Source organism: Canis lupus, chromosome 13, assembly GCF_011100685.1.
Source record: "Canis lupus familiaris isolate Mischka breed German Shepherd chromosome 13, alternate assembly UU_Cfam_GSD_1.0, whole genome shotgun sequence".
Classification (NCBI taxonomy): Eukaryota; Metazoa; Chordata; class Mammalia; order Carnivora; family Canidae; genus Canis; species Canis lupus.
The window spans coordinates 29,173,259-29,198,930 of record NC_049234.1 but is presented as its reverse complement, the minus strand read 5'-3'; the positions used below and the strand labels follow the sequence as shown (position 1 = coordinate 29,198,930).

Below are 25,672 nucleotides of genomic sequence, written 5' to 3'. Positions count from 1 at the left end.
ATGGAGGACCAGGCAATATCTCCCTGCTGGTGCCCAAGTGGGCAGCAGACATTCTTAGCTGTGGGCTGGTCTGCTAATGAGATCGCTCCGGAGGCAATGACACCAAATATGGAAAGTGCCAGAGCCATTACTGGGCTCTGTGATGGGGCTCACCTGGAGCCGAAGGAGGACCTGGGTCTCCCCACCTTCGGGACATCTGCAGGGCACTTCCCCATGCAGCCCATGGCTCTCGGGCAGGAGGGAACGTGCCTCGGTGGGCCCATCGCCCTGTGTTGAATAGTGAGCGATCAGAGGGCCAGAGGGGCTGCCCCTGCCCACAGCCCCGGAGCACGTCGGCTGGGAGGGAGGCCTGCGGGGAAGGGCCGGGGCCATGCAGAGGAGGGCGGCCGCCCCCCCTCCGACCCATCCCTGGAGGGCCTGACAGAGGAGGCCTGGGGCTGCCCAGACCCAGGGCGAGCCCACGAGGCTCATAGGGTGGGAGGCTCCCCTCCCACAGACAAGCACCTGCTAAAGTCATCAGTGTCCCTGAGATAAGTCCATGGCGAAGAGGAGGAGGCTGGTGAGGAGGTGAGGTCCAAGCGATGCAACCACGTGCTGGTGTGGAGGGGGAAGAGGGCAGGGAGAGGCACAAGTCGGTGATAATAGTAGTAATAATAACGATGCATGGCTGCCGTAACATTGGCATGTCCACGGCACACCTGCCAGGGCCATTTATTCTACTATTCACACGCTTCTTTACCTGTGATATCAGATCTTTTATTTTTTTTTAAGATTTTATTTATTTATTTGAGAGAGAGAGAGTGCATGAATGAGAGACGGGGTGGGGTGGAGGGAGTATGAGCAGAGGGAGAGAGAGCAAGGAGAAGCAGACGCCCCACTGAGCAGGGAGCCCGTCAAGGGCCTTGATCCCAAGATCCTGGGACCAAGACCCAAAGGTGAGGCAGATGCTTAACTGACCAGGGGCTCCCATCTGTCAGAATTGCAGGTTCAAGTTCATCTAATATCACACCATCCTCGGCCCGACCCCTCCTGATTCCCTGCAGACACCCTACTTCGTAATGAGCATTCAGGGCCCCTGGGGACGGAGCCCAGCCAGTGACCAAGGCTGGAGCAGGACCAGGTCCCACTGGCTCCTTGCTGGAATATCTCCTGCAGTTCAAACCTTGCGTCCTCTCCCCGTGTCTCCACTGAGGATAGATGCAGGGTCGGGGGCTGCGTCTCAGCGCTCATGGATCCCTACGAGCCACTGGCTATTTTGCTTGCTGATGGTGTGGGAAAGCCCTGTCCTTGACTCCAGGCTCCCGGGGACCTGGGGGCCTTTCCTTGCCCGCGCTTATTTCCACCAATCTTTCATCTCAAGGCACTCCAAACAAGCATGCGATCTAAAATTAAATTAAAGTCCCCAAACCTCTCTATCCTCCACCAGAAGGCTACTCTTTAAAACACTGGCGCCACCTTATTGTCATCAGAGACCCGGCACGTGGCAGGTCCTAGAAAAATACACGTGGAATTGAATTTACCTGCGTCCCCTCACCTCCTGGCTGCTGCTCCTGCTCACCCTGCTCTCCTCCTCGATTGTAGGGGCCCACCCTCTGGACACCCCACACCTTCCACGGGAGCTGCCTCCAGGACTCTCAAAAAATATCAGTAAGGATCCTTTGAACTTTCCTTGGGCGACCTAGCTGGGTAGAGAGTTGTCTAGGATATTGGCAGGGAGGATGACCCCTTCGAAATATACTGCTCACTGCTGTGGCTCTTGTAGGCAGAGTGATTCAAATAAGACTTGAAAGCCCTCTCCCTATGCAGTCTCTCCTGTGTCTAACTCCCCACCCCCCAAGTGACAAAGTATTATGACTTCCATCAAAACACGAAGGGCAGCTGAAAGAGGGATAGAAGTAAATGTGTTTTTTTAGCTTCAAATTGAGCTCGGAGCCTCCTAGAAGGCAAGGCAAAAAGAGAAAGACAATGCATTCCAGTGCTCTGCTTATAGGAGAGGAGGACCCATAATTGTTCCCTTGGGAAGGAGATGTTTTCCTGGTGATAGACCATGAAGATTTCTTAAGCAGCTTCCTGTCTGGGTACTGCTGAAGAACATGATGCACAGCGACCCAGCTGGTCACCTAAGCCCCGAAATTAGGGTTCATCTCCCCACTTGCAGAGAGGCGACCTGAGTCAACCGAGTTGTCTGTGCTTGAGTCCATGCAAGCAAAGTGATCAGTCCCACCCAGACCCAAATGATCGCCTGACCTCCCTCGCAATGCCATAACCTCCATGGGAAGTGCGATTCGTGGCCCAAGGAGAACTTCTGGTGGATGTTAAGATTCATAGGCCGCACCTGGCACTTGGAAGGATCAAGGCCAGGAAGCCCTGTGCGCCATCAGGCCATGCCAGCCATACCTCCCCAACAAGTGTGGCCCCGGTGTGATCTGCACATCTGCCTGGAGCCCCCAGGGAGCAGCTCTGGGACAGGGGGGTGGGGCTCACATGGAGCAGCCCCCAGGACCTGCCCTGGCCTAGAAGCTTTAGTCTCTATTGGAATTACTACCTCTAGCAACAATTTCATAGGTATAATTTCTGGGATGCCCAGAAAAGGCATGCTTCCCCTGCAAGAGGTGTCACCCTGAGGGAAGCCCCCAGGGGACGACTTCCTGCCAGGTATTTACAGTTCAGCTGTGGTCCCTGCCAAGTCCAGACACACCTTACCATCCAGGGTGTTCTGTACCACTGGGCAATGTTGCTTGGTAACACAGCTCCCGGCTCATCTTATTGGGTCTCCATGGTAACCTGTGTTCCTAGAAAGTTAGCCCAAGGTCAAATCTATCCTTAGAGGAAGAGAAAGGGTTTTCCTTACTCTTCACAGGGGTGGGGCAGGGCCAGGCAACAGGGCAGGGGAAGGGGAGAAACCAACAGCTCTCTGACTTGCTTTCTCTGCCTTCCACTTAGATATCACAGCCTTCCACGGGGTGTTTAAAAATGTGGAAAATGTGGCTGACATTTTTGGTAAGTTAAATACCAAAACCAAAGCGCTTCCATCCACCAGGTGTCAGGGCATGGGGTGAGTGTGGAAATCCAAGCAGATTACCAGGACCTCGGGCTCTGCTCTCTGGGCTCCACGCTCCTGCCAACCCAGCAAGCTCTGAGCTCTGCGATCCAGGTCCAACAAGAGCCATGGTGTCTTTTATTGCAGGGTGAGTCACCAAGTGGCCAGGTGCCTTCCTAGTCCTTATTTCCTTAGCCCTGACCACACCACAACCTGGCTGGGAAGAGAAAGCAACCCCGTTGCACAGGAGAAGAAGTGACAGGAATTATGTGCCATGTCCAGGTCACAAGGTGGAAGCTCCCTCTGTGTCCAGAGCTTAGCCTCCAACACCAAAGTTGTTGGATTTTCTCTCCCCAACCAGTAAATGCATATAATGAAATATAATAAAGCCTAAGAATTCTGAACAGTGCCAAGTATTCCACTTACCAGTTACATATCTATCATGTGACTGTCAACTGCCGGGCACCATGATGGTCCATAGCTTTCTAAAAGTAGCCCCCAAATGAGATTATCATAGGACTGACAGGAGCAAGGAGCTCTGAGATGCTATTGGATTAGACCGTGCTGCCCAGAGAACAGCGCTGAAGGCAGGTATGCGCCTAAGCTCAGATGCTTGGTAAGTTTTTGAGTGAATATGCATATTTATATAAACACACACACACACAAACCTTAGAGTCGGTTTTTCCTTCAGTACAGAATTATGTCTTCATTTTTCTGGTTAAGCTTTGTGGAAACAAGACACGGAAAAGGAGGTTTGAATGGGGCAGGAAAAACTAGAACAGTCTGGGTGACACTTGTCCTCACAGACCACTCCACGACCTCCCCAAGCTCCCCAACGTGTGACCCTCTGCATTAGAATCAGGGTTTGGGGGTCACCCCGTTAGCACTTAATGGTCCTCCAGTCAGAAAGGCCCACAAGAGGGAACTGGAAATTTTTCTCTTGCCACTTTTGTTCACAAGAGCGTTCCTGTGTAGGGTAAATCGTTGCCCCTGGTTGGTACCTCGGGCATATCTCTGACCTTCAGTTTCTTTATCTGCGAAATACAAGTCACAGAATAGTATCGGCCTTGCAGGATGAACATGAAGTTTATGGGGTGATGGACCAAGTGAATGCTTTCTAGACTCACTATGACCCTAAACCATTGTGCTGTTTGAAGCATGCGGCACAGTTTGTGGCACATAGTAGGGTCCCCAAATTATTAGTGTCTGTATCCCTTCTCTTCCCCCTGGATTACAGTTCTCCAGGGCTGGGGACTCTATCATTTGGGATCCATTCAGCAGACTCATAGGGACTTAAATAACAGAGACATTTAACTATGTCACAGATGCTGAAAGCATCAGGATTGCTGCAGTAGCTCAACACGGGTATCAGAGGCCCAGCGGGCTCATTCCTCCTCCGCTGCTATAACTAAACCTACTGGCTTTTCAACTTCAGACATGGGGCCTCATGGTGCCAAAGTGGTTGCTGTAGTCCCAGCCAGCACATCCTTACCCATATTCAAGGAAGGAGGAAGATGTAGATCAAAAGGACCTCTTACATGCCTTTGATTTGTGTTATGAAAGAAATAATTCCCAAAAGCCTCTAAATGACTTCCGGATCTGGGTCACATGCTCAGCCCCAGGTCACTCACTGTCACGAAAGCTGGGATTAGCACGACCAACTGAGAATGAGCAAGTGTCAAACATCTCCAGGGACTTAGGGATGAGGCTCAGCTTCACTGAGTCCCTTTCAGCTTTATTGGTGAGGGAGGAGGATTTAAATGACCGTTTCTCAGGGGGGCAACCAACAGGGACCACAGCTTATAAACCCGCCTCCCTGCAATTGTCTGGAACAGTTGCGAGTACACAGTAGGGGCTCAGTAGGCTGCTGAGGTGTGGGGAACCCCGGGCCCAGGGCCTCCTTCCCCAACCCTGGTTCCCAGTCCCTGCACAGCTGTCCCCTCCCGCTGTGCCATCCGCAGACTGCCTGGGCTCCCACTTCACCTGGCTGCAGGCTGTCTTCACCAATTTCCCCGCGCTGCTCCAGTTCGTGAGTGGCATGAAGTGTGTGGCTGGTCTCTGCCCCCGGGACTTCGAAGACTATGGCTGTGCGTGCAGGTTCGAGATGGAGGGGGCCCCCGTGGATGAGGCTGACAGGTGAGCCACACCTGGGCGGGGGGGGGGTGATGGGCAGCTGTCGGAGGCCTGGCTGCTGCTTGGGCAGAGCACAGATGTGGAAAGCTGCCAGGACATGTCTTGGTTCTCCTGACCTGCAGGGAAACAGGTAGCCTCAGCCTTAAATTGCAGCATATTCTGTGATCGCCCCACTTCCTGGGGGTTGTCAAGAGCCTGGGTATGTCTGATATGCAAAGCTGCAGCGTGGTATTTCTCGAAGTTGGGCCCACTGGTATCAGAACCAGCTGAATGCTTGCTTAAATGCAGATTCTAGGGACCCATCCCAGACCTACTGACTCGGAATACCTTTAGCTAGACCCTGGAAGTCCGAATTTTAGATGAGCTCCCAGGTGACCCATAAGCATAAGAGAGTTATTCATTTTTCAGACCGTCCTGGCCACCAGGGGTAAAGCAACTCTGAAGGCATCTGTTTAATTTTCCACAAACATGCACCAGTAGCATTTGAACTCTGGGCTTAATATAAGCAGAATGCTATCCCTGCTTCGAAGAGGTAAACAGCTAGCGGGGAATGTGAAGGAGGTACGAGGGGCCGGTAAAGATGTGTGGCCCCCCTGCACACGGGGGAGGAAAGGAACACGAGATACCCACCTTCGCACAGGAGACGGGCGACACAATTGAAAACCTTGAGATGCATCGAGCGGTAGCAAGGATCTGCCTAAGAGATACTGGCGGCGGGGAGGGTCAGCTGGGAAAATTTGGTAGAAGCCACACATTACGGTGATACCTTCTTCATAGAATTATCATTTAAGATTAAGTGAGCAAGGACACGGTACGTGACTGGGACTCCGTCCGGTTTATTGAGTTTACTTACTGAGAGTACTGGTGATCGGTAGCAGCAGTGACAGGAAGAGTAGGGCTATAGCGGTAGTGGTGACAGCGGGAGTCGCCGTCGTGGCGGCAGTCACAGTAGGGCTATCGTCGTCATCGTCGTCGTAATAGTAGTAACAATAGGGGTAGTAACAGTTGTCCTAGTAGCCGTCGTAGTATTAATACCAAGGGTAGTAGTAATAGCAGTAATAGCGATGTCAGCAGCAGCGTCAGTAGCAATATTAGTAATGCTGTAGAAGAAATAGTAGCAATGGCCACAGTAACACTTGCTGGTGTAGGTGTAGGTGTAGTAGTATGAACACTAATGCAGCAATGGTCGTAACAGCCACAGCAGCAGCAGTATTAGCAGCAATAGTAGCAATGTTAGTAATGCCGTGGAAGTAATAGTAGCCACGGCCGTGGCAACAGTTGTCATGGTAGCTGTAGTAGCATGAATAGTACCAGTAGTAGTAACAGCCGCAGCAGCAGGAGCGCTGGCAGCTGTAGCAGCAATACTAGGAGAGCTGTAGGACTAGTACTGCTCGTAGTACTGCTACTAGCACTGTACTAGTGGTAGTAGTGACAGTCATTGCAGCCATAGTGACGGCAGCAGCGGCAGTAGTAGTAGGAAAGCGGGGAATTGAACCTGCATCTCCCTGTGCCCCGGAATCCATCCCTACCTCACTGACCCCCGGAGTCCCTACCTCACTGGTCTGATACCTGTGCCCGGAGCAGTGTGATGGAGGGTGCGCTCTCATCGAAGCGGGAAGGACTCCCCTTTGGAATAGTTCGGATGGCCTGGACGTTTCTCCATTAGGACACCCTGCCCCCAAGGCACCAGGTTAACCTCCCTGCTCCCCAAACACCTGCGCTCCCCTGTCCTGCACCTGCCACATGGGCCAGTGGGTGCACACGGTATCCGCCCCATGCGCTCAAGGGGGGTGGGTCTGCACCGTGTTATTTCTTTGCACCCCCAGCATGAGCCACAGCACTGGGCACATAGTAGGAACTCAGCAAATTAACTGACTAGATAGTCCGCCTTCAACTGCTTTTCAAGTTAATTAGTTAATTAATTAAATAAAAAGCAATAGATCCTTGGTGGTTCAGGAATAATGGCTCTGGCATCAAGCAATAGATCTCTCCCATTTCCACATCTCCACGAGAGGGTGTGAGTTGCCTCTGATCAGAAGGGCGTTTTCCTACCTTTGGGATCATGAGCAAACTGCCTCCCGGGGGCAGCCTGGTGACGTTCACAAAGAGAAAGGGTGAACCCGAATGCAGCAGATGTTTTCTTAAATCTGCCAAAATTCTTGAGTAGGTAGCTTGAGAAACTTAGTAACTTGCCCAAGGCCATCACCTGCCTGTATATTTTTTTATTCTTTACCTCGGTCTCCACTGACCACCTGCGTGCACTGCAAAAGTTTCCTGATTCCCATGTTAGTGTCAGCCTCGCTCTGTGATCGACTTTGACCTTGGCAAGTTCCTGAACCCTATGTGTCTCAATCCCCACGTGTGTAAAGGCTCATAAGGATAATAGCCATCTGCCGTGTAGGTAATAGAACTCAAATAGTGTGTGTGCGTGTGTGCGTGTGCATGTGTGTGTGAGAGAGAGCACTATTTGAAACAGGTCACTGCCAGGGATCATCCAGAGACACAACAGTTCCCCTCTCTTCACCCTCCCCCATGTTCTCACCTTGACCTCCCCCCACCTGCCCCAGCTGCTGCTTCCAGCACCGAAGATGCTACGAGGAGGCCGCTGAGAAGGACTGTCCCCAAGACCCAGCCAAGCTCAGCATAGATGTCAACTGTGTCAGCAAGAGCATCACGTGTGGTGAGCATCCCCAGGTGTCCCCGGGGGCTGGGCTGAGAAATAGCAATGACAGTCCAGGAATCCCAGGCCTGGACCAGACCCAGGGCTCCCAGGGGTCCCCCTCATCGTCACCACCACTGAGGACATTATCAGCTATGCTCCGAACCCCACAAGGGCTAGATCTGTGGCATCTGTACTTTGCATGGAGTAGATGCACAATAAATGCTTTTTGAAATGAAAGAATATTTGATTGGCAGGTTATTTGATTTACAATTTTATACTGTAGCAATCCTGGGAGCTTGTGGGGGCAGATGGCTTGCTACTGACCCGTTGTGTGGTTGGAGGGCAGCTAATCCACATGTCGGAAACTCTACATGGGGAAGAGAAAACTTGCTTCAGAGATTTGTAAAAAATAAATAAATGAATGAATGCTTCAGGGATGCCTAGGTGGCTCAGTGGTTTAGCGCCTGCCTTTAGCCAGGTTCCTGGAGACCTGGAGTCGAGTCCCACACCCGGGTCCCTGCAGGCAGCCTGCTTCTCCCTCTGCCTATATCTCTACCTCTATTTCTCTCTGCGTCTCTCATGAATAAGTAAAATCTTAAAAAAAAAAATAAATGCTTCAGTGTAAAACAGTGGTGCATGTGTTACGTGTAAACATGGCTAAATGTAAAACAGTTAACACAGGGCCTGGCCTAAGTTAAGAAGTCAGTGTTGGAAGTGGAAGAGAGGCAGGGAGGGATGAATTAGGTTTGGGGTTGCTGCTGTTTGTAAGAATCAGACATGTGTCAATGCAGATCTCAGCTCTCCACCCTACTCACTGTGTGACTCCAGGGATTTTATTTTGTGTCTCTGGGCAACCCTGATGGAAGAATTAGAATAGGCAAAGGCACAGAGGGAAGAGGTACATGTCACCTTGGGGTGCTCTGTTTGAGCCTCCCTCTATGAGCACCTATTATGTACCAAAGGCTTTATGGCCAGCAGATGCAATCATCCCGACAATCTTTGGTTTTTAAGATTTTATTTATTGATTCATGAGAAACCTACAGAGAGAGAGGCAGAAACACAGGCAGAGGGAGAAGCAGGTTCCATACAGGAAGCCCGATGTGGGACTCAATCCCAGGACCCCGGGATCATGACCTGAGCCAAGGACAGATGCTCAACCACTGAGCCACTCAGGTGCCTCTGTCCCAACCATCTTATGAGATATTCCCAGTTTTCAGAGAAGGCAGGAAAGCTCAAATTAAATAACTTGCCCAAAGTCATATAAGCTGCTAAGTGATAGAGTCAGGATTTGAGCCCAGGTTTCAACTAACCCCACCCAAAGTCCAGGTAGCAAGGACTGGCTGCAGTGTGGTGCATGGGGAGAGGAGTAAGGAGAGGCATGGGCATAAGTCACTACACAGTGAACATGGAAAACATCCATCCATCCATCCATCCATTCATCCATTCATCCATCATCCATCCATTCATTCACCAGATGCATACTGAGCACCTAGTGCAAAGCAATCGTCCAGATGTTGGGGATATTTTGACCTTCTGAAATCTCCTCATGGCCACCAGACCTTGAAAATATCAAAGTGCCAGAGTGTGTTAGGCAGTGACCAGAGCCGTGGAGGGAAATGAACCAGGGGCAAGGCCCAGGGAGGGCTGGCTGGGAGGAGACACCCATGGAGCAAAGACTGAGGTGTTGGGGGCAGAGAAGGAAGCCACTCGTGGCTGTCTGGGAGGTGGGCTCACCCCCAGGCTCGAGGAGCCCTGCATGTGGGGGAGGCAGGCCAGTCAGTCAGAAAGGGGGTGATAGGGAGGAAAGAGACGAGCCCTGAGAAGGAAGAGGGCAGCAGCTTTGAGGTCGATTGGGAAGTCGTCGGAGGGTTCTGAATCCCCCCGAAAGACATGGCTCGCCCTGAGTCTTGAAAGCCTTGTTCTGGCTCCTCGATGACAGTAGATAGGGAAGCAGGGGGAGGAGGCCAGGGACATAACCCAGGCATGAGCTGAGGGGGGGCTCAGTGTAGGGTAGGGGCGTGGAGGTGGGGATATGTGGTCATGCTCTAAAGGGTCAAAAGTCAAAAGTCGAGCTGATAGAATGCCCAACTGGTTGGGTGTATGAGAGGTGGGTGGCCATGCCTCCCAGGTTGGGCCTATGTAGCCGAAGCTCACGGAGCCGATGTGGACAATAGGACACCTGCAGGAGGAGCAGGGCCTCGGCGGGCAGATCGGGGTCAGGAGCTTGCATTACCCTGGGATTCCAAATGAGATTTTCCAATCTGCTCTGCCCTTGCTCTGTGCAGAGTCCGGGGACCCTTGTGAGCACCTGCTGTGTACCTGCAACAAGGCTGCCATAGAATGCTTGGCTCGGTCCAGTATCAACTCTTCCCTGAACCATCTGGACACTTCATTCTGTCTGGCTCAGCCTCCAGGTGGGAGCACCCGCGGTGAGGCTGACGGTCGGGTTCGGGAGCTGCTATGGGAGCAGTAGCAGTGGTGTATCTTCAGACGCAAGTCCAGCTCCTTCTGATGCTCTCCAAACCCGCTGCTGTCAACTAACTTTCCAATGTGTTTCTTTGCAGAGACAGCTAGCACGGAAGAGCTGACAACGCTTCCACCCAGAGGTAAGGCCTTCTAGGGAAGCTGCTTTTCTTTGGATCCCAAGGGCCAAACTACGGATGGAGCCGACAGCTACACCCCCTCCCCTGGGCCTGCAGGAGTAACCCATGGCACTGGAGATGTCCCCACCTTTCCCTGGCCAGGGGATGCCATTACTTCTGATAGACCCAGTTCAAACATCCAGCAGCAGATGCCCCTCGGGCAGATGTTGTTCTTTGCCACATGGACAGGTGTGTGCTGAATCCAGTCGAGAGGCAGACCCCAGTTCCTTCTCGCTTGCTCTTCGGTGAGGGCCCTGGTGTGTGGTGTGACCAGGACAAAGCCTAACGCTCTGACAGAGAAAGGCCTATCTCAGCTGGGTGAGCTCCTGGCCACTGAGGCCACCCGCGAGCCAACCAGCTGGCTCCTTCCTCTGCCTTCCAGAACCTTCAGCAGAAAGGGCAGCCTGGACCCAGATGGTGGCTTCTCAGAGGGCAGTATCTTTTCTGCAAATGATAATTCCTACCCTAAAACACGCATCCTATGCAAAAAGCGAGGGTTCAGCTTCTGTCTGTCATTCCTTGTCACAAAAGTTCGCACGATCTCTCAGACCCAACGGGAAGTTGTAGGTGCCCTTTGGCAAAGCAACCCCCCCTTTCCTGGGGCTGGGGTCTCCTCCCCAGTGCTGTGGCATTGGTTAAAGGAGCATGTTGCACAGGTGTGGGTTGGTGCACGTGTTCGTACATGCATGAGTATGAGTATGTATATGTGCGCCTTCTACCTCTATGTATCTTCTGAGTCCAGAGCTCGTTTTTCTGAGTCATCGGCCTCCCTTTGGAACAGAGGTCTTCCCAAGAAAGATTGCCATATTGCAGAGCCACAAGTCTTTGGGGTCTGTGGGGCTTTCATTGCCCAGCCTGGGTCTGCAGGTGTCACCTTCCTGGTCAGAACCCAGCATGGGCTGGAGTCTTTCCTGAGCCAGGGCCTTGCTGGGCACCCCACGCCCTGGGAGATGCATGAGAGGCAGGGGAAGCCTGGGATAGAACGAACAGCCCTTGGCTGCCAACACCTCTCACAGCCCCCTCCTCCTGTGCTCCAGCAGTCCCAGACTGCTGGGTCCCTTTGAGACCCGTAGCATGTGGTATAGTCACTGTGTTCCATCAGCCACTGATCTGGGGACTTTGTTTTTCAGTGGTTCCCACAGAGCCCACAGACACCAGTGCAAAGGTCCTTTCAGGAGAAGGTGAGCACAAGAAGACTGATGTATAACCCAAGTACCCACGTTTTGATCGTACCATCTACCTACTTGCTGCAATTAGCTCCCCTAAAATGTCCCCTTCCTGGGTTTGCACTGATACCACCTCGAGATCATTCCAGAGCCACTCTCAGTTTCTCCTGACTCCTAAAGCTCTTCTCTACGTGCTCTGCTTTCTCCCACACCCTTATTTCCACCTCAGTAGAACTGTCAGATGCAGGACCTTCACCCTCAACCATCTGATGTTGAATTTCAGATGAACAGCAAATACTTTTTAAGTATAAGTATGTCCCAGAATTGGTGTGGGCTATACTTATACTGAAAAGTGATCGGTTGTTCATGTGAAATCTATTTTATTTATTTATTTTTTTGCAGGTGGTTTCTATTTTATTTTCATGTGAAATCTAAATTTAACTGGGCATCCTGTATTTTTATTTGCCAAGTTTGGCAACCCCATGCCTCAGGGAGATCGCTCTGCACAACCACCTCCCTGGAAGTTTGTGTATATCTGTCCTCTGCTGCTGCTGCTATGAGAACAGAAGCAGATGCTCACGGTGCAGCTCATCTCTGGCTGTCCTCCATGTCCAAGGGCATCACATCCCCAACAGCTCACAGTCAGCCTGTGTCTTGTGTTCCAGGTCTAGAAAAAGAAGTGGCACCTATGCCAAGCCAAAGCTTCACCATGTGCCCTGCCCGCACAGCAACAATTCCCACATGATTGACAGTGGCCACTTTCATTCTCAACTGAGGACATGCCCACAAGACAATAACAAAATAACCCTACGTTGGCATATTTTCCACTCTCTTCAGCCTGAACCATCATCATTTTGTGGCTTGGCCATGGGAACGGGGCAAAGAATAAGCTTCTTAAGGAATCTAGTCTAACTGGAGAAAGAAAGTGTGTACACTCACACATTTGTCCTCCAACACACACACATCCACACCCATGACCCAGCAGTGCCCATAAACGTCCACCAGAAAGGGAGGCAGCCTGAAGGTAGGACAAACACTAATTATGAAAGAAAAAGGTATAGTGCTAGTGATTGTTCTCACCATCATGGAATGAAACGATCATGCTTTGAAATCAGGCAGCTTCAGGATGGAAGCCAGACTCCTCCGTGTTTCAGTTGGATGACTCTGGAAGCATGGCTCGACCTCTCGAAGCTTCAATTTCTTCATTTTGGAAAGCAGGGATTGGCAATTTTTCTTCTATAAAAAGCCAGAGAATAAATATTTTAGGCTTTCTGGATCATACAGTCTCTGTCACAATGACCCAAGTCTGCCATCGTAGCAGGACAACAGCCAGAGACTGGGTGGGTGTGCCTGTGTTCAAGTGAAACATTATTTACAAAAACAGGCCGAGGGCTGGGCCATGGTTTACCAGCCGCTGGATGGTTATACCTGTCCTTCAGGGTGGCAGGGGATTAAAGGAGAAGAGCATGGGAAGACTCTGAACCAGCATCGTCTTCAGAAATTCTGGTGTGGCTGTAAAAAAATAGCAATGCCCTCTTAAGCCACATGTTGGACACTGGACAACTTGCTTAAAATACATGATCTCATTTCTTGCTCACACAAGGCTGTGAAATCATTGCCATAACCTCCGCATTGAGATGGTAGATTGAGTTAGAGAGAGAAATTGTCCAAGATTGGGAGCCGGCTGGCAAGGCCTCCATGGCATTTGTCTTTACCGCTAGACTGAACTTCCTCTTATGCTGCCATGCCCAAGGACCCACTCTAGCAGGGGACATAATGGCCCTTCCTCCCAAAGAGAGGTTGCACTACCTAAACACAGGCCTGATGCTAATCTGGCCCCTTGTCCCCTGAATGGGGAACCAGTGTGTCAATGTTCCTGATCAGGCCACCATGGGCTTTCTCTCCTGGGTCTCCCAGCCCCAAAACTGTCTTGATCACAGGTGATCCCTGCCTGGCTTATGTGCTGAGATGGGTGGGCAATTGAGGTTGAGTGGTTTCTTTCCACAGTGGCTATTGAGACCACAGCTGACCCACCAACCAGTCCCTCCAGGACAAGTAAGCCAAGGAGACGCGACAGGAGGGCAGCATGGGATCCAATGGAGACACACCTTCTACATAAACACGTTCAGTTCTGACGATTGCTCTTAGACAGGGCTCAGAAGATAACAGGATACCCATTTTTCAGATGATGTAGGACACCCAGGCTCTGGGAGGTGAAAAGTTACAGGTGGTTCAGCAGGAGACCTGCTGGACTGGTTTTGAACCCGGCCTCAGGCTGCAAGATTCATTTTGTCCCCATGATATGGTAGTGACTCGTGGGGAACAGCCTCGTACCCAAAAACATACATAGGCCAGGCTGTCATCGGAAGAAGTGACCTAGCCATTTACTTTGCTTGTGGTGATTAAGAACCATGGATTCTTTATTAATACGTATTAATCACTCATGATAACCATTTACCAGTTACTAGGGATGAACAATAGACAAACGGATTCCTTGATGAACAGGCAGGGACACCACGGAGGACCTCAGTGTGCTGTCATGTTCCTGAGCCCCTCCATATATCCTCTGAGATGCCCCCGCCCCGGTCCTAGGAGGCCCATTTGGCAGATGAAGGACGCACTCCAAGAGGCAGTCGTTTGCCTGGGGTTACAACCTCAGCATAGGATTCTGTTCTGAACCTGCGCATTTCACTTTGAAGAGAACCATCTGCCCGGCTTAGAACCTTTGAGGTTCTGGCTCTTTGCTGGATCACGTTTTGCGGGTCCACATCATCAGTAAAGTTGTAAGCCCGACTTCCACATAACAGCATCGTGATCTTGATCTTTGACCCATTGAGGTTAAGGCAGTTCCTTCCTTCCCCAAGCGTGGTGGGAGTTAGCATCGCTCCTCTCCGTGGTACAGCCCGAAGTGAAGCAGCAGCGAGCTCAGAGGTTAGGGCAGCCAGCTTTGGGTCCGGGCTTGCATTGCCGCTTCCTAGCTCCATGACCTAGGGCCAGTGACCTGTGTTTTCGGTGCGTCCACTTGCTTTCTCATCTCTGAATGAGGGCGAGCATGGTACTAATTCGTGGGCTTGTGGTGGAGTTGGCACAAGCCAAGCACTTAATCTTGTATCTGGGCATGTTGTATGTCTTCGTCCGTTCTGCCCGCTACAACAACATATCACAGACTGGGTCGCCTGTGAACAACAAAATTCATCTCTCATGGTTCTAAAGGCTGGAAGTCCAAGCTCAAGACACCAACATGGTCAAGTTGGCTGAGGTCCACTTCCTGGTTCATAGACAGCCGCCTTCTAGCTGTGTTCCCACATGGTGGAAGGAGCCAGGAGGCTCCTTGGGGGTGTCTTTCATAAGGGCACTAATTCCATTCATGAAGGCTCCACCCTCATGACCTAATCACCCCCAAAAGCCCCAAGACCATCCCACTGGGGATTAGGTTTCAACACATGAATTTGGGGCAGACAGATGTTCAGTCTATAGCACAATAGGAGCCTAGTAATAATTAAACAGCCACAAACTCATTTTACTGAGAACCAGGGTTCAGAAGTCTTCTGAGAGCCACAGAACAGGGAACTAGAATCCACAATTTTGTCTTGGTTTTCTTTGTTCAAAAATATGTGATTTGAAGAGAGAGAGAGAGAGAGAGAGAGAGAGAGAGAGATCTGCTTTCCTAAAGTATTTCAAAGCTACACCCGCTTCTAGCCCAGCAGGCTGCAGCTGCCTTTGCCAGTGCGTCTGTCTGGGGAGGGCAATCTTTTTGAATTGGCAGTGACCCTGTCATCACCATCTCCCCTGGGAAGCAACAAGGGGCAGAGCAATGACCATGTTGCCTCCTGTGCCTGTGGGATGGGAACTGCTCCCAGATACCAAGGTGGGACAGGCTGGAGTCAACACTCACTGCATCTCTCTTCTTTTGTGGGCAGAAGCAGGTCGAGATGAAAAAGGCACAGAAACCGCGACATCCCCTCCAGGTAAGCACCCCTGGCTTCTCCCACCTGCGAATAATGGTTGTCCCTAAACGGGTATGAGATCAGGTTTGTTCTAAAACATGGAGAATCAGGGACGCCTGGGTGGCTCAGCGGTTGAGCGTCTGCGTTTGGCTCAGGGTGTGATCCCAGGAGTCCTGGGATCGAGCCCCACATCGGGATCCTGGCATGGTGCCTGCTTCTCCCTGTGTCTGTGTCTCTGCCTCTCTCTGTGTCTCTCATGAATAAATAAATAATATTTATTTAAAAAATAATAAAAATTAAAAAATAAAACATGGAAGAATCATTGGGACCAATTCACTTTTATACCACCCCCTCCAAAGTAGACAAATGAAATTAAAAGTTGGATTCATTAGTAGGAAGAAATGGAAGCCTATCTGATAAAGAGATGCATTTAGAAAAATATAGAAAACTGTGTTTTCTTTTCTATTTAAACCACTCGTACTTCCGTGTTATAAAGTTAGCCGCTTTTAGTATCTGAAGGTGCTTTCTTCTAATGTCTCCCACCTGCATGAGCATATCCATGAATATAATTAAAATGAATTTTAATTATATTAAAATTGGCATCACGGCTTTGGGGTCTGAGCTGTATCACTCAAAAAATAAGATATTCCCCTGACAGGAAATATCTTTCCACACAGGGTTTTTAGGGGCTGTACCATAGTTTCTGGTGTGGAATATGTGGAATGCCATAATGCATTTAGCCAGTTGTTTCTAACATTTGTTCTTATAAATAATAGACATTTTATACCCTTCCACTTCTGATTAATTTGTCACAGCAAATGCCTAGAAGTTGAATTACTGCACAAGGGGCACATTCATTGTATGTACCCATACAATATGTATGTATCCATATGTGGCCTAACTGCCCTAGAGAAAAATTGAAACAACTTACCCTCATATACATATCCCATGGGTGATACTGCATACTGCTATTTAAGAGCAAGCCAACAGGGCCCTTGGGTGGCTCAGTCAATTAAGCATGTGCTTTAGGCTCAGGTCATGATCCCAGGGTCCTGGGATTGAGCCCCACATCGGGCTTCTTGCTCAGTGGACAGTCTGTTTCTCCCTCTCCCTCTTCCTGATGCTCCCCTGTTTGTGTTCTCTGTCAAATCAATAAGTAAAATCTTAAAGACTTAAACTCTTAGAGACCGAGGGGATGATTCTATGAAAGCCCTCCTCCCAAGCCCCAGCAAACAGAGCATTGAGCAAAGACCCAGAAGCCCAGATGCATGATGCAAACCAATATGGTAGGTTTGGGAAGAGACTGCAAGTCAAGAGGCCTCCCAAGATGCCCAGGCCTCCCCCAGTGCTCTGGGTCTGCAAGATGGCAGAGCAGAGCCTACAAAGCTCCCTCTGGCTGGACCAGACTGGGCTGGAGATGTCGCTGCCTCTGGCCAAGAGAACAGAGACAGCCGATGCACAGCAAAGGGAGACATGGACCGACCGTGCCGGGGAGCCTGTGTGCGGGAGGCAGGGCCAGATCACCCGCCTCAATGAGGACCTGGCACTTCATTCAGACTATGATGAGAAGGTCTTCCAGGATTCTGGGGAGTTGAGGTGGGTGTACTTGCCTCCGTTACTAAGTGCCAGGAGTTGGCTTCATTTCTCTACCAGTCTTATCCCTTCATCCGTGAACACCATGCTAGGCCTCCACTTGGCGGGCGCGTGGTAGGACACATGACGTACACAGAGGCCTGGCGGGCTCGGACAGTGCCCGTCGAGAGATGTCATGCAGCTGGTCTAGCCTGGGCTCCTGTCCGATTTAAGTTTATCACGGAGTATTTGTGTGGGGTTTTTTCGTTATATTTATGTTCCATTTATTTACTTAATTTTTTTAGCACAATACATTCTATGTATGTATTTTTGTTTCATCTTTTATTTAAATTCTAGTCAGTTAACATATAGTGTAATACTGGTTTCAGGAGTAGAGTTCAGTGACTTGTCACTTAACGTATAACACCCAGGACTCATCTAACAAGTGCCCATCCCCCATCTAGCCCATCCCCACCCCGTCCATGGGTTCTTTATAGTTAAGAGTCTCCTATGGTTTGCTTTCCTCTCTTTTCTTTCTTTTTTTTTTTAATTTTTTTTATTTATTCATGATAGTCAGAGAGAGAGAGAGAGAGAGAGAGGCAGAGACACAGGCAGAGGGAGAAGCAGGCTCCATGCACCAGGAGCCCGACATGGGATTCGATCCCGAGTCTCCAGGATCGCGCCCTGGGCCAAAGGCAGGCGCCAAACCGCTGCGCCACCCAGGGATCCCGCTTTCCTCTCTTTTCTTTTTCTTTCTTTTCTCCTCCCCTATGTTCATGTATTTTATTTCTTAAATTCCATATATGAGTGAGATCATGTAGTATTTGTCCTTTTTTGACTGACTTATTTCACTGAGTATAATACACACTAGTTCCAGTCATGTCATTGTGATTGGCAAGATTTCATCTTTTTTCATGCCTGAGTAACGTGTGTGTGTGTGTGTGTGTGTGTGTAGGTGCGTGCGCACATGCATGTGAGTGTGTGACATCTTCCTTATCCATTCATCAGTGGATGGACATCTGGGTTCTTTCCATAGTTTGGCTATTGTGGACATTGCTGCTATAAACATCGGGGTGCATGTACCCTTCAAATGTGTATTTTTGTATCCTTTGTATAAATACCTAGTAGTGCAATTGCTGGGTCATAGGGTAGCTCTATTTTTAACTTCTTGAGGAAGCTCCATACTGTTTTCCAGAGTGGTTGCACCAACTGGCATTCCCACCAGCAGTGTGAGAGGGCTCCCCTTTCTCTGCATCCTCATCGACATCTGTTGTTTCCTGTGCTGTTAATTTTAGCCATTCTGACCAGTGCATTGTGGTTTCGATCTCTATTTCCCTCATGATGCGTGATGTTGAGCACCTTTCCATGTGTCCGTTGGCCATGTGGATGTCTTCTTTGGGAAAATGTCTGCTCATGTCTTCTGCCCATTTCTTACCTGGATTATTTGGTTTTGGGGTGTTGAGCTCGATAAGTTCTTTACACATTTTGGGTACTAACCCTTGACCAGATATGTCATGTGCACACATCTCCCATTCCGTAGGCTTTCAGTTGAGTGGATTGTTTCCTTCACTGTATCAGAGTATCTGGAAATTCTCATGTAACATTTGTGGGTCCCTGATACTCAGCCCTGACATCTGTAAGCCCAGGCTGAGGACACCCACCTAACACTCTGTTCTTCTGAAATATCTGCCTCCATGTGGGCTTGACCGTGTGTCCATTGGCAAATCTCTTCCTGAACTGCTTGCTGAATATGAGCCATAACGTTGTGCATTTTCAGGATCTGTAGACATCGTTGTCTCGACAAAAGGAGTAACCTTGGCCCCCGCCGGCTTGAAGTCTTTGGGCTTAGCTGCGTCATCTAACAAAAGTGGCCTAGAGGAGACAACGGGAAAAGGTGAGCGGGGACAGGCAGAGGAGCATCTGCTCTCTCTTGGCCCTGAGACACTCTGGATGGGACAGTAACAAAGGCCTTCAGGCCATGGCATCACACTGTGACCTCTTCGTGTTGGTGCGACTAGAACACTCCTTGCCAGGTGGCTCGTGAGACATAGAAGGCACCTGACGTGCCTGTGGCCACCCAACTGCCGAGTCAGGGACAGGGGCCTGCCGGCCTAGTGCTCCCACCCCTCGAACTGGCCCCCAGGGTGACAGCTTGGCACCGTCCACACTAAGTTGTTGGAAAGAAGGAAACCCCCAGGCTTTCCCTCCCTCCCTCTTCTCTCTCGTCCTCCCCAGAGAACCCACCAGAGGCCTCACACCTGCAAGAAGGACTTGGCCAAAGGTGCAGGCAGAGGGGGAGGGGAATCGGGTGGGGAGGAGGGTGCAGGAGGAAAGGGCAGAGGCAAAGAAAGAAAATCAGAGCTCTGACGGCAGAGTGTGCTAACCTGATGGAGCCAGGATGCCCGAGAGGACAGCCGGGATGCCTCCCAGGACGCCGGGTGCTGCTGGCCCCTCAGTGGGTCACAATCACTCCATTCAGGAATCACACACGGTCTAAGAGCCCCTTCAGTCCTGACTAGCCCCCCACCCCTCAGGGAGGTTTAACCAAGAGTCTGGGCAGAGCCGTAGAAGCCTGGCAAGGAAGACTTCCCTCTGAAAGACAAATCATGCCAGAGGGGGGTGGGATGAGGTAGGGGGACCGGCCTGTAGCCATCTTCCCAGAAGAATGACAATGGGAAACAAAGACACAGTGTTCCTCGGATGACCAGTACCCATCCGGATCACTGCACGCTTGTGTGAGCACTATCCCCCTGTACGCCGCTCTCCTGATAGCCCTGTTTCTCATTAGCCTGTGACAGGTTCACCTTCCTGCATCCAGGAGGTGCGGATGACACACGGGTGATGCCTCAGTTTGCAGAGATGCTCTTTTGTCTGACATCCCGATGCCCAGAAGAATTTGAATCTTATGGCTGTTACTGTGGGCAAGAAGGACAAGGCGAGCCGAGGGATGCCCTGGACAGGTAGGCACAGGCGAGGGTGGCAGGTGCCCATGCTGCCTCAGGAAGGGGTGATAGCCCTCCTCTCTGCTGGCCACGGCCTGAGGCTTCGCTGAGAGCAGTGGCTCACTCCGGGTGGCTGGCACCGTCACAGGCAGCAGAGGCCCGGACTCGTCTGTGGGCATTGGGCTATGAAGGGGCAGAGCCAGAGCGACCCTGACCCATCGATATGGGGTCTAGAGCTCCTTTAGCTCTACCACAAGTACCACCCAGCTGCCCCAGAGTCCACCCATGAAGCCCTTCAGAAGACCCCAAATCTGCCTATTTTGCAACAACCAACATGGCAAATTGGCACCTCCACTCAGTTTGCCCTGCAGGTGGCCACGTGGAACTTAGCCTCTTGATAACTTTTTTTTTTTTTTTTAAGAATTTTTTATCTATTTTTAAAGAGAGAGGGAGAGAGAGTCTGAAGCAGACTTGGTGTTGAGCACAGAGCCGGACATGGGGCTCAACTCCACGAGCCTGAGATCAGGACTAGAGCTGAAACCAAGAGTCAGATCTTTAACCAACTGAGCCACCCAGGTTCCCCAATAGCTTTTAAGTATAACTACTAAATTTTATATCTGCCACTCCTGGAAGAATTTTCAGTGACCCTATGCATTGATGAATTCATTCATTCATTCATGTATCCATTCAGCCCACATTTCTTGAGCTTTTGCTCTGCGCCAGGCACTGTGCTTGGTGGTGGAGACGCACAAATGGTTAGACCTGAACTGAACAAAGCAGATCGAAACAAACTGCCAGTGCCCAAGAGGAGCTGCACGGTGCCCAAGATGGGCCATTCCACAAAAAGACCACCAACGCTATAATTGCAGCGGTCAAAACAGAGGGGGAGCCAACCTAGACGGGAACTGCAGGACTATTCCGAGGGTGGAGTTGATAAGGCGTGAAGCCTGACCGCACGTGGGGACTGTCCTGGCCCCTGGCCGGTGGGCTCTGTGCTCAAAAGGCGTAGGGCCCTTGGGATGGTGGGGTTGCTGAAGGACAATCAGCCACTTGAGTGGATGCTGGAAACAAGGAAAAGATAGGCTCGCTATAGTTAATACACGGGCTAGGTGATGGCAGGCACACGGGCATGTCACCTGCAGGTCAGATAGGGTCTGGCCGACTGTGTCCTTCCCCCAGCCACCCGCCTCCCTAGGCCTTTCTCCCTTCGCCACTCACGGCCATCCGGCCCCACCGTGCAAGCTCACCGCTGGAGGGATTGTGGCAGAAGCAGCCCCTGAAGGAGGCCCTGGGGTAGCTGGGTTTTTCCTTGGTCTCAGGTGCTGTTTCTCCCACCACTGCTGCGTGGAGCAGGTGACAAGGCTGGGCTGCCTGTCCGAGAGGCTTCCTGGGTCGCTGGTGGAGTGCGTGGACGGTACAGCCAAGTGTAAGTGCTGAGGGCCCGAGCACGGCGCGCTCCCCCTCGCCCAGGCAGCCTCACGGAGGCCTCATGCCTCCCGATGCTTGCCCGTCTGTAACGGGATTTAACACCCTCCCTAACTGTGAGGCCCGCTGAGGACATGCAAGTTTAAGAGGCTCTGTCAGCCTCCGAAAGTCAGGGCTGGGTAGGAACAGAAAACGGGAAGGGCCCGAGCTGATGGGGTGCCTGCCTCGGGCCGGCCTGAGTGCTCAAGGTGTGTGAGCAGAGTTCATCCTCCCACGGACCTGGGAGGAGGCCCCGAGTCCTCCCTTCACAGGGCAGGCGGCAGGGGCCAGGCTCAGCGGAGGCCAGGAACTCTGCGTGACCTCCCACCAGCACCGAGGCCTCGGGCCGGGGGCTCAGGGCATGTGGTTCTTTTCCGAAGAAGCAGAAGCCTTCTCCCAAGGGAGCCCCCTGCGGAGCCCCGCTCCTCCCTGTGCTGGGAGCCTCAGCGGGCGTCTGAGCCCCGGCCCCCCATGAGCCAGCCTCGCTCTCACACACCCCAGGGCCTGCTTTCCGCGTCTATTTGCTCCGGACTTTGCGGGTTCAAGGCCGTGCTCCCTGGAGTGTGTCACAGAGCCGTGTGAGGCCTTGTTCCCTATCTCGTTTTGCCTCCAGGGAGGCCCCCATCCTTCCCCTGCCCTCCCTCAGCAGTGGCGTGGGCCTCCCTGCCTCCTTGCGGGTGGGACCAGGTGTACCTGCCGCGTCCCGGGACCCCGTGGCCACGTGGTGCGCACTCCCCCATCTATCCCACACACCTTTCCCAGGGGCTGGGCAGGCAAAGGGCAGACACAGCTCCTCACAGCCCTGCGGGTGTGTGGTGCAGACACAGACACAGACACAGACAGCAGGTGACTGCTCATCCCTGGCTGGCAGGTGCGCCCCGCAGGTGGGTGTGCCCTGGGGGCCGCCGAGGGTGTCTGAGCTCGCAGAGCAGGGCGCTGGGGTGGGGAGCTGAGCAGAGTCAGGAGAGGCGGCGAGGAGGGGTCTTACAAGAGGCTGTCGGGCTCCCAGATGGCCGCGCTGGGTGTGGACGGTCCAAGAGAAGGGAAAAGAGGAAAATCAAGGCAGTTGGGGGGGCTCCCAGGCGGCTGGGAACAGAAGGTGGGGGTGGGGACGGCTGTGGCGCCAGGTGAGGTGGGAGCTAGACAGGTACCAGAGGGTCACCTGAGGTTCGTCCACCAGGGACACGAGGAGATGGGTGGGAGCTTAGAGCCTGGGTGCCAGGATCAGATTCTTGTCAGCGTCAGATGTCATGGTGCCTCGAGGTGTCACTTGCTCAGCTGAGGAAGGCTCCTTCGCCCACGCTGCAGCCTTGCTGAGTGCAGGAGCACTACCCTGGGAGTCTGAACTCCTGTGGGGCTCCCAGGACCCAGCGGAGCCCCCCCCCACCCCCCGTGAGCTCTGAGCGGTGTCCCATCCCAGATGCGGCAAATGAGAAAGGAGGGCAGAGCGTGCTCTGTGCTGTCCTGACACTAGGCCCAGAATTTCCCCGGGGGGGAGTGGGCTCGTGTGTGTGTGTGTGTGTGTGTGTGTGTGTGTCCACTGTGCTCTGGGTCCTGCCTTTGTCCCCTCCTCCTCCTCCTCCTTTTGCTTCTTCATGTTGGAATGCAACACGTGTGTCTGGGGCTGGTGTGCAGGCCAGTGGAGGAAGTTGAGAGGGTCTGCATGTTGAGAAAAAAAAGAAAATCTGGTCTATGAACATTTCGTGGTAGGACCAGACGAGGGGAGAAAAGTTAGAACAAATACCATCCTTAGCTTCATTGAAAACTGTAGGTAAGGAATGATATTTGCAGAAGGCAGATCTGTGTCCAAGAACCTGGAAACACATCACTTCATCTGAGCCACACGGATGGTATCCCTCCCACCCCCTCTGCACGCAACCGAGACATCCGAGAAGTTGGGAAGGTTGCCAGGTCTCGCAAATAAAAATACACTAACTTGAATGCCGGACGGACAACAAATAATTGCGTGGTATAAGTATACCCCAAAGGGACATACTCACTTGAACATATTTATCGGAAACTCCCGTCGCACTGGGCATCCCACATCTCATCCGGCAAAGTTCAGTAGATGGGGCAGGAGGCAGTTCCCTCTGACGGAGGAGGAGAAGGGAGGTGTAGCGGTTCCGTGCAGCAAATATGCTCCGGGTGCCAACTCCGGAAATGGGGGTCAGGGATGGACGTGAGCGCTCGGAACACACGGGCTGTGCCGCCAGGGTTCTCCAGCCTGCCGGAGGGGGAGGTCGATGCAGACCATTCAACCTGCTGGGACAGAAGGGCCATAGGTGGGATTTGGTGGGAGCCCGCGAGAAGATACTCCCCTTACCCGGGGGCTCCGGGGGCTTCCGGGGGGAGCTGGGAAGTCAGGGGGAGTCCTGACACACAGGTACGAGTTCCCCAGGCGGAGAACGTGGGACAGTTCCCAGGGGGAGATCACGGCTGCTGGACGTCACGAGGCCCCAAGATGCAGGGAGGGGACAGTCAGGCTGGCCGTGTGCCCCCGTCACCGCCGCTCCTCTGCTCTTGCCTCCCAGGTGTGGGGCGGAGCCTGTGTGCGCAGCTGCTGTGTGCCTGTGACCAGACGGCGGCCGAGTGCATGGCCTCTGCCGCCTTTAACCTGAGCCTCGGGTCAGCCGGCAAACGAGCGTGCCAGGGCCGCCGGCCGTCGTGCGGGGAGCACCTGCACGGAGCGCCCACCGCCGCCTCCCCCGGCTCCAGCTCCGAGGAGAACAGCGAGGAGGCCGTGCCCGACCCAGAGGGCCGGAGGAGGACCAGGAGATTCCTGGGCAAGTGGCTTGGTGCTGTGGGGACCAGGCGACCGCATGGCCCCAGATAGACCCCTATGGAGAGCCGCCCGCACACCCACAGTAGGTTCCTCTGGTTCCTGTAAGCTCCTCGGGCCTCCGTCCCTGTCCCCATCCTCCGTCCTCTCATCCTTCATCCCCGTCCTCCATCCTCCCGTCCTCAGCAAAGGCTCAGAGGGCAAAGAGCCGGGCAGCCCCGTGCACCGCGACGTGTGCCAGCTCACACGTGCACTCGGAGAAGGCAGACCAGGGGAGGCTCTAGGCCTCCTCCAGCACGCCCCGGGAGCTCAATAAATCCTCCAATCAGTGTTGGTTTTGGTTTTGTTTGGAAGAAATGCTGTAGATACGGGAGCGCGAGTAGATGTCAAATGTAAGATGACAGCGCCACGGAGCAAAATTAATGATCTCCACTCCATAATCACTGAAAGCTACTCTTTCTTCTATTAGGACAAAAAAAAAAAAAAAAAAAAGGAGTATTTTAATCAAGCATAGGAGATCACCTGCGAGTTACCAATAACCCGAGGACGTATGCCAAGGGGTGAAATGACAGCTCTTTTTGGTCCGTGCCCCTAAAAAACACACTTGCCATTCCAGTTATTACAAGTGGCCATGTGCCATAGCCACCACCCCACGGAGAATTACTGCTCACCCTTGTCTTGGATCCTGGACTTTTTATTATTTAAGATTTTATTTATTTATTCACGAGAGACACACAGGGAGAGGCAGAGACACAGGCAAAGGGAGAAGCAGGCTCCATGCAGGGAGCCTGATGTGGGACTTGATCCCGGGACTCCAGGATCATGCCCTGGATGGAAGGCAGGCGCTCAACTGCTGAGCCACCGAGGCGTCCATATATATATATTTTTTAATAAGGTTTATCCCAGTGGCTGGAAGTTCTGGGGGTTTAAATGTCCTTGCTGACAGAGGCAGATTAAGATCAGGGTAATTGTAATAAACAAATGGTATCCATCCCTCCATCCACCCACGCACCTACTGTTAGAGGTGCTCCGGTGTTAGCAGGTGGAAGGCCGCCTGTTACCAGCATCTCCCTCGATATCCGGGAGGAACACAAACTCCTTGGTTCCCATCACATCTTTGGTTCTCGAGCTCCATAAACCGTGTGTCTGGGAGTGAGATGGTGAGAGTCCCTGCTGGCTCCTCAGCCAGATGGGAGAGCAGAGCCGCTGGAGGTTGGTGTCGCTGACCTCCTCGTGGCAGGAAAATATTCTCAAGTTGGCAACAAGGTTAAGAAACTAAAAGGTTGTGAGGGGGGACCCTGGGTGGCTCAGCGGTTTAGCGCCTG

At 52.2% G+C, this 25,672-nt stretch overlaps 1 protein-coding gene across 1 annotated transcript; it reads left to right on the top strand.

Annotated features, from left to right (window-relative positions):
* Positions 1-24,660, top strand: OC90 (otoconin 90). Its single transcript, XM_038556342.1, has 12 exons — positions 1-253; positions 2,944-3,000; positions 5,002-5,176; positions 7,741-7,853; positions 10,121-10,249; positions 10,400-10,441; positions 11,608-11,658; positions 15,564-15,611; positions 18,940-19,056; positions 19,951-20,122; positions 21,424-21,530; positions 24,100-24,660. The coding sequence occupies exons 1-12, from the start codon at positions 1-3 to the stop codon at positions 24,399-24,401; spliced, it is 1,566 nt and encodes a 521-aa protein (XP_038412270.1). The 3' UTR covers positions 24,402-24,660.
* The last annotated feature ends 1,012 nt before the right edge of the window (positions 24,661-25,672 follow it).

Coding starts and splice junctions, on each gene's coding strand:
- OC90 (XM_038556342.1), top strand. CDS start 1: ATGGAGGACCAGGCAATATCTCCCTGCTGGTGCCCAAGTGGGCAGCAG. Junction 7,854..10,120: donor CAGCAAGAGCATCACGTGTG/GTGAGCATCCCC, acceptor TGCTCTGTGCAG/AGTCCGGGGACCCTTGTGAG. Junction 19,057..19,950: donor AGAGGAGACAACGGGAAAAG/GTGAGCGGGGAC, acceptor GTTTCTCATTAG/CCTGTGACAGGTTCACCTTC.